The sequence below is a fragment of the Mytilus californianus genome, unplaced genomic scaffold, assembly GCF_021869535.1.
Source record: "Mytilus californianus isolate M0D057914Y unplaced genomic scaffold, xbMytCali1.0.p SCAF_5, whole genome shotgun sequence".
NCBI classification, from domain to species: domain Eukaryota; kingdom Metazoa; phylum Mollusca; class Bivalvia; order Mytilida; family Mytilidae; genus Mytilus; species Mytilus californianus.
In genome coordinates, this window is record NW_026262701.1 from 96,890,781 (window position 1) to 96,906,390 (window position 15,610).

Sequence of the window (15,610 nt, forward strand, 5' to 3'; positions counted from 1 at the left end):
ATTTTTAAAATTGGAGTTATCTTCCTTTGACCATGATTATAGTTGGATCAACTAAAATCAATGCTTTATACAATGCAATGTTTAATATTGACTTCCACTGATAAAACACAGATCAAGTTGAATTTGGGTAGTGTCACTTTAACCATTATTGAGTTATGCCCCTTTATAAATAGAAAGATTGCAAATTTTTTTAGTTTCCATTCTGTAACTGAAGTTTTCCCCAGCCAAACATTATGAAACCTATACACAATATTCATTACCACAAAACTCAGTAAGGATCAAGTACAATTTTTTTGTTTCAGTTCTCTAACTTGAGTTTGCCTCAACCAAATGTTATGAAACTTTTACACAATGCTTATTACTACATAATACAGATTAAGTACGAAATTAGGTGGCAACACTTTTACCATTCTAGAGTTATGTCCCTTTATAAACATAAAAATTGCTGAATTTTTTAGTTTGTCTCAACCAAATGTTGTAAAACTTATACACAACTGTTCTAGAGTTATGGGTGTTTACAAATAGAAAAATTGCTGAATTTTTAGTTTCTGTTCTCTACTTAAGTTAGCCTCAACCAAATGTTATGAGACTTACACACAATGCTTATTACCACAAAACTCAGATCAAGTTCAAATTTGGGTAGCGTCACTTTTACCGTTCTTCAGTTAAGTCTCTTTATAACTATATGATATGCAAGCGGGGGCATCATCTGTGTCCACATGTGGACACTATCCACATTTATTCTTTATAGACTAAAACACTTGTATTTCTGAAGTCCTATCACAACACATAGTATTTTGTTAAAACCTACAACTGATTGCACCATGAAACTTTTTTGTGCCCGGAAGAAGCAGAGGTGGCATTAAGTTTTACCATTGTCCTTCTATCCGTCCGTACATCCCGAAATTGGTTTCCGTTCTCTAACTTAAGTTAGCCTCAACCAAATGTTATGAATCTTATACACATTGCTTATTACCACAAAACATAGATCAAGTTTGAATTTGGTGGTGTCACTTTTATAGTTCTAGTGTTATGCCCCTTTACAAATGGAAAAATTGCTGAATTTTACATTTCTGCCCACTAACTTAAGTTTGCCTCAACTGAATGTTATGAAACATACACAATGTTTATTACTACAAAACTCAGATCTAGTACGAATTTGGGTAGCATTACTTTTACCGTTCTTGAGTTATGGGCCTATATAACATATGCAAGCGGGGGCCTCATCTGTGTCCCACGGACACATTCCCCACTTATTTAATGATATTTTTGTATGGTTTCTTATCCGTGGAACCATTAAATGATCAAAATGGTAGGTATCTAGTTAATGTTAACTGTAAATTTGTGCATTTTGGAATTCATATCTGTATATTTAGTAACCTACCAAAAGTATTGATAAACCCTTTACCAAAAAGAAATATTGCTATAAATCTGGCTTCAGTGATTAAAAATGTCGCTTGGTTGCAAATTTTCTAAACTGCCATATACACTCATATTGGTTGGTTTCTTTTTAACCACCAAAAAAAATTTTGAAAATAACACTTGATAAATTCCTGAATCGCTTTTCTGGATTTACCTTCTGGAACGCTCAAAGACAAACATTCTAAAGCTAGGGCTGTATTAGAACTGAAACAGTTGAAGAGCTATTCGACCAACAAGAACATAAAACAATAGCCAAATCCATCTAAGGACAAGTGAAGAGAATCTTGCATTTTAAAATTATTTGAAGGCACTGAAGCCCGTTCTTCAAAACAGCACTGCAATGCAGAGGAGTATTGATATTCTTATAAACTAATACAAAATAATTTTTAGAAATGACCATGTTAGAGTGAAATTAATAGGGCCCCGCCTAGTGGTGGGTCACCCTATAGTGATCAGTCTGTTTGTTCTCCGTAACAAATTGTGTCTGCTTTCTATCTAGAGAACCGTTGTAATTTCATACTTTATACTTGATATGTATATTAACCAACACTAGAGGGTGTGTCATAATGTATGTGCAACTTCTTAGGTCAAAGGTCAAGGTCAAAAACTGGTTTCAGTTGACAACCCCATGTCCTATGGTACAGATCAAGTCCGCTCTATATCATGAGAACCGTTATGGTTTCAAAGTTTATACTTGACATGTATATTAATCAACACTAGAGGGTGTGTCATAATGTATGAACAACTTCCTAGGTCAAAGGTCCGTTCGTCTGTCTGTCGGTCCGTCTGTTTCTAACAAATTGTGTCCGCTCTATATGACTTAAAAAAGTGCTTCATATCAGCTTATTCATACAAATTTTTTACCACACGTTATTTACAGCGGGGCCCACAGAGATGACTCCTATCTCAATGATGTCTAGTTAATTCAACAATCTTTTGACAGTACTGTAAATTCAGAAATTATTGCGTGCGTTTATTATTGCGATTTTTCAAGTAAGAACAAAAATGCGAGTTTAATTGTTGCGATTTTAGGAAAAGCTTTATACAGATATACATACATAACAGCTATCAGAATAGTTTTCATTTTTGCGATACTCAAGGAGTCGCATTATTCGCATTAATAAAAACCTCGCAATAATTTCTGAATTAACAGTAAATGGTAACTTAATTATGAAGTTGTTGGATGGTATATATGGATCATCATTGAGATCTTCTATAAAACAAATTGTGACCAAATATATTGGCTTTTGTATACTATACCGGTATTTGCCTTTTTGAGCAGGAGAAATTTGAATTATGTGAAATGTCCAAATGGTGCATAGAACTTCAGTATCTTGTAGCTTTGTATCAGTAACACTAGACCAATGCCACTGCTGGTGGACTACAACACCAGAGGTAATTAATAGCCTGGTAACCAAAAGTAAACCAAAAATTATTCACTTTATACAAAAACATTCGCATTCCTGGAGCGTCAATTTATTAACACATACACGGATGAATAGCAAAATCATTAAAGAAAATCTGTAAAAAAATCAATTTGATCGGCAATTAAGTCAGTGGGTTTGTCGTTTATGTGAACCATGGTAAATCAAACATTGAATTCCCTCACAAAATCTTATTACACACTTTAGGCCAGTTGATGTACAGTGTCCAATCACAGTTGTTAGTTTATGGGAACAAATCCAGTCTGTTTTGAGCAAAAGACTTGACAAGTATTCAAACGAATTTGATTATCAAAGGGAAATTGATGTGATTTGATCAACGATTGATTGTGTATCCCTGTAAACTCCTTCTTTGAACTATTGATATTTAAGATAAAAAGAAGAAATTATTTTGTTCCAAATTTGTTGAAATCGTTGCGAGAATTTCGAAAAAGTTTTCTATCCCCCATTGAACAATGACATACGTGATGTCAGTTTAACAAGTCAACAGCACAAGCCGCTATATATATCAATTTTTAAGAGGTAAACAAAGATAATAATTATCTATAGATATATACTAGTAAATGTATATTACTTCCTTTTTCATGTGGGCGTTAAAATGGCGACATCGATTGAGAGTCATGTCGTTGATATAACTACATGTGGGATTTGTCTGGAGAAATTTAACATTCCAAAGTATTTACCATGCTTACATACATTTTGCGAACGTTGCATTCAGACGTATATATCTTCCAAATTTGAGAAAAGACATACGCAAAGTATTCATTGTCCGGTATGTAGGACCAATGTAACTTCACCGAATGAAAACTATTCTTCTGAGGAATGGGCTAAAGCATTACCGCTAAATTTTCTCATTGCTGGGTTATTACAGAGGGAAAAGGTGGAAAGTCCGCAAAAACAGTGCATGGTATGTGAACGAATGGAAAATAAATCGGATGCCATCTTCATATGTTTTGATTGCTCTGATTTGTTGTGTGATAACTGTTGCAAACATCACAAGGCGAACAAATATACAGCGGACCATGAAATCAATCCAATTGAACAGCTTACATCAGACATTCATTTATTAAAATCTTTTAGAAACAAATGTTCTGAACATAAGGGAAAAGACCTTGAGCTTTATTGTGTCGATCACGAGATTCCCTGTTGTTCGATGTGTGTATCGATCTATCATCGCAAGTGTGAAAAAGTTCTATCTATAGAGGATGCTGCTCGAGATTACAACGGAGCAGAGAAGGTAAAGGATTTGAGAACCCAGCTCGAAAAAGTAGAAGATGATATTAAAGACTTAATTAAAGATCGCCAGTCTGCTATGGACAAGTTAGAAAGTCAGTATAGGGGTCAGAAAAAGAAACTTGATAATGTTTTCAGTGAGCTTGTTTCTAAGATAAATGATCTCAAAGTTCGAAGAGAGACAGAACTTTTGAAAATATACGATGAGGCAAAAGAAAATATTGATATGATTAAATTGATCTTTACAAATAAAAAGAAAAATATAGAAAACGAGAAACAAATTCTTGACGCATGCACGAGTAAGGCATCCGATGTTCAAGTCATGGTAGAAGTCAAGAGATTAAAGCGACATCTAGAGGAACATAAGAAAATTATACAAAGTAAAGCTGACGAAATCGTTGATTATAAACTTTCTTTTCAAAATGAAAATATTTCTGATTTGCTTGTAAGAACAGAAAGTTCATGCAAAATTTCGATGGATAAGACAAAAACTGTTACAAGAACAGGATCCACAAAATTGTCAGAGATATATAGTTGTAATCGTTTAATGTTAAATGCATCTTGTTGGGATGTTAATGGAGACAACGATGCTATATGTTTTCGAGTGTCTAAAGAAATTGAACTGTGCGGAATTCTATCTTTTGTATGTAAAGATGGCGCATCAACATGTAACCTGACTGCTTTTGTTAAAGATGATTCAGATCAAGATCTGGTTGTAGTGTCGGATACAATTGACAGTAAATTAGCCGAGAACAAACATGTCAAGGTCCATTTTCTGAAACCCGTTAAACTATTAGCTAATAAAAAGTACCATGCTATTGTAGTGATGACAGGTCCACAATGTTATTCTGGCAGAAATGGGACAACTGAAGTAGACAGCAACGGTGTACGTTTTACGTTTGAAAAATCTCAATTTGATAACAATGGGACATCTACCACTGGAGGTCAAATTCCTGGTTTTTTGTTTAGAATTCTTCTGTAAATGTAATCTTTACTCAGAAACTTTATTATTCTTAAAAGAAATGTAATGGTTTTTTTTTCAATGTGTGATATGACGCTGAATATAACATAGTGTATAGCCGCCTTTTGTTGATAATGTTCAACGCTTTCTACACACATAAAACTACAAGTAGAATAAAAACGGATCAAAGTATAATGTTTAATCATGTGTGATTTAAGGTAGCTGATGTGTCTAAATTTACGACGATAGATTTTCTAAAACTTTATAAATGGCAAAATCAAAAGCGCAAACACACCAAACGAGTGGAAAACAACTGCCTTGTACCTGACTTGGTATAGGCATTTTGTTATGTAGAAAATGCTGTGTTAAACCTGGTTTTATAGCTTGCTAAACCTCTCACTTGTATAACAGTCACATACAATTCCATTATGTGGTTCTGGAACAAAGTTATCGTCCTTAGATTTTCAATGTACAGACATAGTCCCTTGTGTCGACAGACAGTGTATTACTTGCAATTTTTGTTCATACCCCTTCCAAATTTATTTGTTCATGTTTTATGCCTCAAATAGCAAGTAAGCATTGTAGGGCGGGGTTGAAATTACACTGAAACACAAAATTTAAGTCATGAATTTAAAAGTAAAGTAGTGATTTGGTTCAGCTGAAAAGGGTTTGAAAATTAATATGGCTGAAGTGGTCAAAAGAATTGAAAGCATGAGTCTAAAATTGAGGCGGAGGAAGCCGTGTCTGTTGTTCTTTTAATTTCTAGTTCTAAAAGATATATTAATGGAATCCAAATCAGAAAAGTTTGGATTGTTAAAGGAAAGAACATTGTCAATATATCTGAAATTAAATGATCTGGCTTCTTTTACAAGTGTCTGATGGAACTCTGACTCATAAACTGTTAAAAAAAAAGACAAGACACGCATAGCTCGGATGAATTATTCAAACTGCAAAATATATTTTTTACAAAGTAAAATGAAACGGTCAATTGCATTTTAGAATTTTTACAGGTAAGTCTTTTCAAGTGCCCGTTCTTTTGATTTGGCTATCTGCCACATGAAATTTGCGACTCGCTAAAAGTGCATGTGACCTCTTTCGCCGCCAAATTTTGTTAACGTTTTTCACTAGAATTTTGTGGTCAACTCAACTGTTACACTTTTGCGCATATAAGGACCAAGTTTGAAGATTTAATTCATCACAGCGTTAAAACGCTGCCATGCCAAGGTTGGACTCTGCTATTCGAAATATCGTCATCGGTTGCCTTCAGGCTGGAGTATCCCAAAAAAAAGTAGCAAGAACTGAAAATGTTAACCAGAGCACAATTTCGCGACTGTAGAACAAATACCAGCAGACTGGCTGTACTAAGGACCTCCCGAGGAGTGGACGACCTCGCCTAACGACTCCTTGACCAGATCGCTACAACCGGCTATTTCATCTCCAGAATCAAACCGTTACCGCAACAGACACTGCAGTTGGGAGACCAGGATTGAGAAGAATCAGCTCACAAATAGTCTGCAATCGACTGCTACAACATGGCATTAGACCCAGGAGGGCGTTACACAGTACACAGACGGAATAGAGTCCGATGGTCCAACAGATTGAGGGGCTGGATATTCCGCAACTGGCGCAGACTCTGGTTTAGTGATGAGTCCGTTTTATGCTTCAGAAATGTGATGGAAGAACTCGTGTCTACCGGCGCATGATTTTTTTTTGCTTCCTCGTGTGTCCTCACACAGTGCGTTTAACAATGGACTACCTTGAGCAGAATAACATCAATGTGCTACCTTGACCTTTCAAATCACCGGATTTGAATCTTTTTGAGCACCTATGGGACCAACTTGATAAACGTGTACGCCAGCGTCAACCCCCGCCTCAGAGTGACAGACCCTTGATCAACTCCGACAAAAGTTGCAACAGCAATGGCGAGCAATTCCACGCACCAACATTAGAACATTGATAGCATCCATGTCGTCGAGGAGATACGAAGCAGTTTTAGCAGCGAGAGGTGGTCATACACGGTACTAACTTTAATGGCACCGGAAGTAACTCTAATTGTGATAAATTGACCTTTATTCATCAATCTCGAAGGAATTGAATGCCCTTTTCTCAATCAAACACGTTTTGAGTGAATATCTTTATTAGTAATTGAAAAATTTCCTTTCAAAATAAATGTACTACAATTCTTAAAAAATCATTTTGAGTATATATGAAATTAAGAAGATGTTGGCAAGGAGAGGCGCACAGTTCGTTCCCATGGGAATGCCGACAATTTGTTGAAAAAATAATTTCGTATGGTATCCCAAAGCAATAAATTTATAGCGTATGCTACCATTTTTATACTGAAAAGCATTGTGGATTATTTCTTTTAGACGATTTTTCAATTTTACATGGAGAATAGTGGTATAAAGGGTTCAGTGAAAAATCCAAAGGTTTTGAATGAAATAATTTCAGAGAAAGATCGAGATTTAAAATTATCAAGCAGTTCTTTACAGTTTTTATGGTTAATACCACTACGCGAGTAAAGACTTCTGGTCAATGTACTTTCAAATTTCATTATAAAAACTGGGGGTCACGGACCTTGTTTTTTTCTTGAAAATACATTGAAATTAATGAAATCACAGTTATTTCATATGGATTATGTAGGAGAAACTTAATTTTTTCCTGATTGAGGAAGCATTAAACGATAGAAATGGTTTGAATTCTATAATTGATAGGTTTACAGGTTTTAATTTCATAGATAGCTTTACACAAAATAAACTTGATTAGGAATCTGATGTTCAGTAGTTGTCGTTTGTTGATGTGGTTCATAAGTGTTTCTCGTTTCTCGTTTTTTATATAAATTAGATCGTTGGTTTTCCCGTTTGAATGGTTTTACACTAGTAATTTTTTGGGGCCCTTTATAGCTTACTGTTCGGTGTGAGCCAAGGCTCCGTGTTGAAGACCATACTGTGACCTATAATGGTTTACTTTTATAAATTTTGACTTGGATGGAGAGTTGTCTCATTGGCACTCATACCACATCTTCTTATATCTATTGATGACCTTGCCGACTTTCCGTGGGAATGTGTTATTTATTATAAACACTTTTTTAAGACTTTTTAAGTGTAGAAGATATCATGGTTATCCTTACTGAATTTCTGAGATTTGAACATGGGTAAGCTACTTTTGTCTAAAAAAAAATGTACAATAAAAAATACAGGTTGAAAAAGTCAAACACTATGGACAAAAGATGCATACACCATAGAACATTTGACGTTACAATTAAATTTTTACCAATGAAGAACTCAGATCAAAAGAACCACACGTTGATTACTAGTATAAAACAATAATCAAACGGTCGGGCAAAATATAAATCGGGTATGCATTAGAGAAATATGTTTCCATCAATTATAATGATATTCTAAGTTTGTGTTTCCTATAGGAATTTCAATGATTGCGAATTAATGTTCCCAAAGAAACTAAAGATCCATGAGTTCTTAAAGATAAATTTAAAGTCATTTTTTAGGCAGATTTACGGTCGCTATCATGACTTGAATGATCGCTGTGTACCAAATAATTACGGATTATTTCCACGTAAAGTAAACACATTCCCGTCCTTCTTTCCTCGTTTATGACTTATCACCGAAATATTATTTATCGAAAGGGAAAAGAAAACCAGAGGGTAAAACCAGTAGGAGCTTCAGGTTGTAATTTTCTGATTTTAAAATTGTCTGTTAGCGTGCCTGCCTGGAGTCCGATGTCGTGGGTTCGATCGCTGGGTAAGGCAAAAACCAATGACTTTAAGATTTGGATTGACTGTTTTTCCGCCAAAAACACGACATTCAGGAGTAAGAGATATAAGACCGATAAAAACTGGTCAACTCGTGGTCAGCAGGTCTGAATGGGTTTGCGTATCTTCCTGTGGAGTTTTACCTTGTCAACTAACCCGTTAAGATTCGATGCATTGTGTTGATCTATGTAAAAAATCCATAAATCCGTTTCCCATTAACATGTTATCATCCTGGATATGCATGGAACATTTGCTGTTGAAAGTTACACTACTATCAATTATCAATCAAGCAATGAGATTTTTATCGATCCAGATGTGTCTAAAATTTGTATTATTCCAAACTTTCACCATCGTTCTGGTTTTAGACTAGGAAAAGTTACTTGTAACGATGGTTTATTTGGTAAAATGTAAAGAGACATCTACAAGAGAGGCGAAAGATACCAAAGACATTCAAACTTATGAGTCGAAAATAAACTGACAACGCCATGGCAAAAAAAAAAGACTAAAAGACCAACAACGGTACATAAAACACAACATAGAAAACTAAAGACTGAGCAACACGAACCCCACCAAAAAACGGGGGAATCTCAGGTGCTCCGGAAGGATAAGCAGGTCCTGTTTTAAATGTATCACCCGTCGTGTTCCTCATGTAAATACTAACCTGGTGATAAGTCTAATTCGATAGGTCGCATTCGGTAAAAAAAGAGGGCGGGGTTGTGGTTACGACAACTGAAACATATCCGTCGTCATCTGTGAAACAGATATTTCCATAACGGTCAAGCAACTCGTGATGGCGTCCATAAAATTTACGAAGTGATGAATTCAACTTCACCACTTGGAACTCTTGGTTTTATACAATCCTTGTGAGCAGCAACTCTTTCTCAAGGAAATCATGATAGGAAATGCAAGCCCTGGAATAACGTTTCAACTGGGAGATATATACTCCATATGCAGGCGCTGCTGGAATGTTGCTACATAGAACTGGAAAGTTCATAATTGGTAAGCTGAAATCATCACTTTTGTCGTAAAATTTTGTTTTCAGCCCTCATTATTAACTTCTAGATGTAAGTTGGGATGTGAGGCATATTTAACTGCATCTGTTGTATCCTTTATGTCAAGTTCGATGAGAGAGGTGCGTTCATCATAGTCACCAAACTTTGAATTATTTAATGAGAGGACATCATCGATATATCGGAAAGTGAAGTTAAAGGATAATGCCAACTTCTTTTCATTCTTCCTAAGAAGTTCCTTAATGAAGTAAGAGTCATATGAATAGAGGCAAAAGTCGGGAAGAAGAGGTGCACAGTTGGTTCCCATGGGAATGCCGTTTGTTTGTTGAAAACACGTCCCCAAAACGTAAATTACAACTTTGCCATTATACGATACCTGAACATGAATAAGTGTATTTTACTGTTTAAGCAGTAACTAAATTCACAGGAACACCTTAATCTCTAATTCAAACGTTTTGTTTTTATTTTCTCTTCACTTATATCTGTAATATTTGTGGACTTTTTTTTAGTCAAATCACGAAGTGTTTTTCTATCGAGTTAACTTGATGAGATGATGGATTGATTTTAACATTCGGTAAATACTTTTAGTATTACCGCAGATGACATATGAATATACCAGACAGGTTGAGTAAGATCTTAATGCAAACTGTCCAAAATATTACGTGTCGGTTCCTTCCGAACTCATTATTCTGACTCGAAGCAAAATAGTCTTCTTTATTCTTTCGCATAAATGCTGCAAGGTTTGGTGAATAAATCTCTAATGGGTGTATCTAAACACAACGATCTCCCACACTCGAGGTGAGCATGCAAACTAGAACCTCAAAAGCAATAACACAGCTACATCTCATAGAAGGGATAAATATTATCTGAAGATGTTTGTAGATAAAACAAATAAATCAGTACATATCTAAGTTATTGTCAAAATTAACACAACCATTGAACAAGCATAAACAAGAAAATAACTATTTAACAAACAAGATGCCGTATTTTGGCCTGTTTGTTTGTCTGATAAACCTGTACTTGATTTAACATCATTTGTAGGTTTAACTTCTATCTTGATATCCAGCGTGCCTTGTTTCGTTACCTCAGTCGTTGACACCAAGCCATTTTTCTCTGTCGCCATTTTATGATTTTCTGTGGATAAAAAAATACAATATTTACAATTGAATTGGATAACAGTTTTTCATCGGACGCAATGTGCTTTTCGGTAGCATACAAGCTAAACTATTCTACCTAAGAATTGAATGCTTCTTTAGGTAATATTATTGTAGTGTAAAAGCGTTGCATGAAGCACATTTTGTATGCAGCGCGAAGGCCAATCAAAATTACGGATTCTTAATGAAACATACATGTAATGTAGTTATCGAATTTTTACTGTCATATTAATTTTTTTAAATTTTGTAGCGTTTACTTATTTTCATTTTCATAAGCCTTCTCATAAATTTCGAATATATTTTGATGTTATTTGACCGTCTGTTTAAATGAATATAATTATGGGTCAAGGAAACAGAAACCCAACGACACACGCACACATAGAGACTTACAAAGATCTGTCATCAACTAGACATTCTATTTAGGAAGAAAACATTAAGATGTCCTAAAAAATAGAAAGGAAAAAAAAACGCTGGCGAGGTTCTTCACTAGTGTCATTGCCATCAAACCGTGGCGAATTTAAAACAGTTTATATAACAATTTTTGTAATAAGAATTTCATTAAGGAGTATCTCGTAAGCTTAGATATATGGTTATTATCACTGTTGCCGTTGTTTTTAACTTATTACAATGTATGTCTCTGATTTCGTTATGCTCATATGTTTTGACGAGCACATGAGTTCCGATAGATCTGAATACTCATTAGATTACAGTTGTTTGCAATCAATTTTCTATTTGAATTTGCTGTTCTTAAAGTTTTCTGTTTAAGTAAGTAAGCGAAAAACGGAATTTTACTAAGAAATCTGAAGCTATCAATTAGATCGATAACATTCGTTACTGATCCGAGGGACTTTGGGAGAAATAGTTGGTACTATATTAAGTAATGACTCATTGCGGCGTGTTATGCTCGTTGGAAAAAAAAACGTGTCAAAATGACATAGCAAGTAGTTAATATCAAATTTAAAACATACCATACCATGCTATAATTATAACAAAATGTGTATGTTTATTCAGGTAAGGTGTCAAGATGACCAAAATATCTGACATATCACATTCTTCATCTTTATTTTAAGCTTAATGTGTGTTTATATAAATATACTTTTTCTGATTAATTCATTACATGTTCCATGAAAACTTGTGTCGTAATATAAGTGAAAGGATAATTTTCCCCAAACGCTTAACATAAATTGCAGTAAATTTTCGTTCATAAGTTTTAAAATATCTCTAAGAATATACTTTTTGGGGAGAAACAAAACGATAGGATAATTTGGTTAAAATACTAGCTCAATGAGGATTGTCTTCTCTGATAACTATGGTTTGTGGTATTCCATTTGAGATGCCTCTTGTAATATTTCGTCATTTACTCACCTTTTATTGATAATTTAAATGTTCTGTCTCTCTGCCCTCGAGGACTATAAACTACTGATTTATCATGGTGAGGCAATAGATTAGTTTGGTGATAGTAAGGCAGTCTATTTTTGATAAACTTTTAATTTTAAATGACGCATTGATATTAATCCCACAATTCATTGGCTGATACCTGTGCAGTAACCATATTTTTTTTTATCATACCTTTAACATGAATAAAACCATTTTCCTTTGGCCATGCTGGGTATGCAACTCTGGGTATTCTTATAACACAACGGTACATTCCTTCATCCCCAAAATGTACAAAACGAACGGTCAATGTACTGACAGTAATGTCGCTTGTGTTTGAAGTTTCCTCAACATGATATTTTTCATGTGATATTCCTTTTCCTAACTGTAAACCAATAGCAATACTCTTCTTACCGCTTACAAACCACCACTGGATCTGAAATTAACATAATTAGTATTAAACATTCAAACGTATTCAATTTCAAGTTTTTCCTGATTTGAGATAGCATCCCATATACAAGTAGTGCTGAGAGCAATACATGATGAATGAAAAATGTGCATCCCTGCTTCTTTTACTTTTTATTGTAAATTTATTTTTTTCTTTCTTTGAAGCTGACTGCCCCAGAGAGCACGTTAAACTTTTGTGCCTATCAAAATTCGACAGTTTTGTTTATTTGCGTTTTCTGTGCTTCCTTAAAAAGGTGACGTAGTTTTTGATAGTTGTTAGTATGTGTAAAGTCATCTCAAAGTTGCAATGAGTTTTTTTTTATATATCAGTATTTTTTATATTTTCCGTGGTGTTTAATTTTTTTGTTCCGGTGCCTATAAGAATATTGGCCTGCGTTTCTGTACTACTTTTTCTATTTTACAAGAACCACTTTTCTCTCATAATTTGATAATTTATTCGACGTTGTCTAGTGCCTTTTCGTATGATACAAACTATGACTTTACTTCTTGATAGTTTTATTATAAAAATTTATTATACTACTCGTCTAAATTTTCGTTGATAACTCATGATGTTTTGTAAAGGGTAACAAAATACGAAATGGACAATAAAATTTGAAGGCTGACAATGCTAGCTTTGAGGCTGAGAGAGAGAGAGAGAGAGAGAGAGAGAGAGAGAGAGAGAGAGAGAGAGAGAGAGAGAGAGAGAGAGAGAGATAATGCTTGTCTCACACATTAAGTAGACAAATAAATGTTAGAAAAAGTAAAGGACGATACATCCTTTTAGTTTCTATAACGTCTATAATTGTGTTTTTCTCGCAGTGTAACGTTGTATGAATTAAACGCCCGGAGTCCTGTTGAACTTTCCCCTGTACTTTTTATTCTTGAGGTAAATCGTCTATATGACTTTACAGTTAATTGTTCACATTGCTGATATTTCCTTTTTTTTAAATTTCTGTTGAGCTTGTTTTCATACTTACATTTGAGTCTCCTCTTTTTGTCACGGTGCAGTGAAACCTAACGTCTGTCCCGGCTTCCGCTGTAATATTTTGAAGTCTTGATGCTATGTCTGGTGTAGAGTCAGCTGAACAACAAGAATATTTTCCGTTGAATATATTGAAAATACAAAATATGTACGGGGTGTTTGCTTCAACATATTGTAAGCCTGACGGTGCCAAAAGTACCAAAAATCAACATGAAATGCAGGTATAAATATTTGGTTTGATTCGAACAACGTTTAAATTAAATTTTCTAAGTGTCAATAGAAGGCTGCATTTACAAAAATATATGACAGTAACAATATCTAAAATAGCAGATTATTGAATTTTAGCTGAGCAGACGTTTCCTTGTGCTGACGATGCATTTGTCGTTCTGAATATGCAAGTCCACTTTTCTCAATGTTGAAGGCCGTACGGTTGCCTATAATTGCTTATATCCACTTCATTTGAACTTGAGTGGATAGTAGTCTCATTGGCAATCATATTTCATCTCCTTATTTTTATATGGTATGTTTGCATCTTGAGTTAAGCAAACAATAATCAATCAAACAAATTATAAATAAACTGTCCCAGGTTAGGGGGAGGGTTGAGCGCTCACAAACATGTTTAACCCCGCCACATTCTTTATGTGCCTAGGAGCCTGTAGTTCAGTGGTAGTCGTTGGTTTATGTCTGTCATATTTGTTTTTTTTATAAATTAGGCCGTTAGTTTTCTCAATTGAATTGTTTCTTAACTTTCATGTCGGGGCCTTTTATAGCCGACTATACGGTATGTGTTTTTCTCATTGTTGAAGGCCGTACGGTTGCCTATAATTGCTTACATCCACTTTATTTGAACTTTGGTGGATAGTTATCTCATTGGCAATCATACCTCATCTCCTTATTTTTATTATGATATCATTAATGAGTTTTATTATCTCTTAATATATTCTGTACTACCAGAGACTTTAGGAGGGGGCAGGGGTCTCGGGCTCCCCCTATGGGGCTACATATATGATAAATGCATAGACTTTTTACAAGTAACGCTCCAAAAGTTGGCTTGTCAATGCCCCCCTTTTTTCAATTTCTGCTAATCTGTTTCCATGAAACAATTCTAAGTCGTCAAGTTTCGTGTATTGAGAACTTTGAGTCGTTTAATTTTATTGTCCAATTAAGTTTCGGTGTCATTTTGTTGTATACATTTATATCTTGAATTCAGCCCATGCATTTTAGAACTGCATTTTTGCACTTGTGATATGAATTTGCCAATCTAACAATGGAATTATAATGTTATTAGGCTGAACTATAAAAGACGAATTATGAATAATAAGTTTACAATACATCATTAAATGAGAAATTAACGACTTGTTACGGATTTATTTTGAAAAAAAAAACAGTAACTTTATAAAAAATGCACTTTATTTTTTGGAAAACAAATTTCTGAAATTATATAAATCTTATATACTAGTACATTAGGTATTCTTACCGAATGTGGCACAAAAATATTCTAAAATTAAAATGAGACAAATCCACATGGTTGTTGTTTATTAAAATGGTCATTGATACAAAGTAGACGGTACATGTCGTACATAACTTATACCCTAAGGGCAAAATATTTACACATCATAGTCTAATGTGTGACGGAAGTTCTGAATCAGAGATGATATCGGGATAGTCCCTTCCACTCACTTTGTGGTTTATATTCTGAATCACATTTAGCTTTTATTTTCAATCTATGCTAAAAATGAAAATAATAAAAAAAAAAAATAACTATATTTTTTTTACGCGTGAGTCTGGTAAATGTCTCAAGGTCCAATTTATCACA

The 15,610-nt window shown here is 34.4% G+C and overlaps 2 protein-coding genes across 2 annotated transcripts; one reads left to right on the top strand and one right to left on the bottom strand.

The window, feature by feature from the left end:
* Positions 1-3,459: 3,459 nt before the first annotated feature.
* On the top strand, positions 3,460-5,253 carry LOC127700328 (E3 ubiquitin-protein ligase TRIM56-like). Its single transcript, XM_052203739.1, has one exon. It carries the CDS (start codon positions 3,463-3,465, stop codon positions 5,077-5,079), a length of 1,617 nt encoding a protein of 538 aa, XP_052059699.1. The 5' UTR covers positions 3,460-3,462; the 3' UTR covers positions 5,080-5,253.
* Positions 5,254-10,679: 5,426 nt separating this feature from the next.
* Positions 10,680-15,369, bottom strand: LOC127700329 (uncharacterized). Its single transcript, XM_052203740.1, has 4 exons — positions 15,272-15,369; positions 13,790-13,893; positions 12,561-12,801; positions 10,680-10,971 (listed from the first exon to the last, which is right to left on the bottom strand). Exons 1-4 carry the CDS (start codon positions 15,318-15,320, stop codon positions 10,745-10,747), a joined length of 621 nt encoding a protein of 206 aa, XP_052059700.1. The 5' UTR covers positions 15,321-15,369; the 3' UTR covers positions 10,680-10,744.
* Positions 15,370-15,610: the final 241 nt, after the last annotated feature.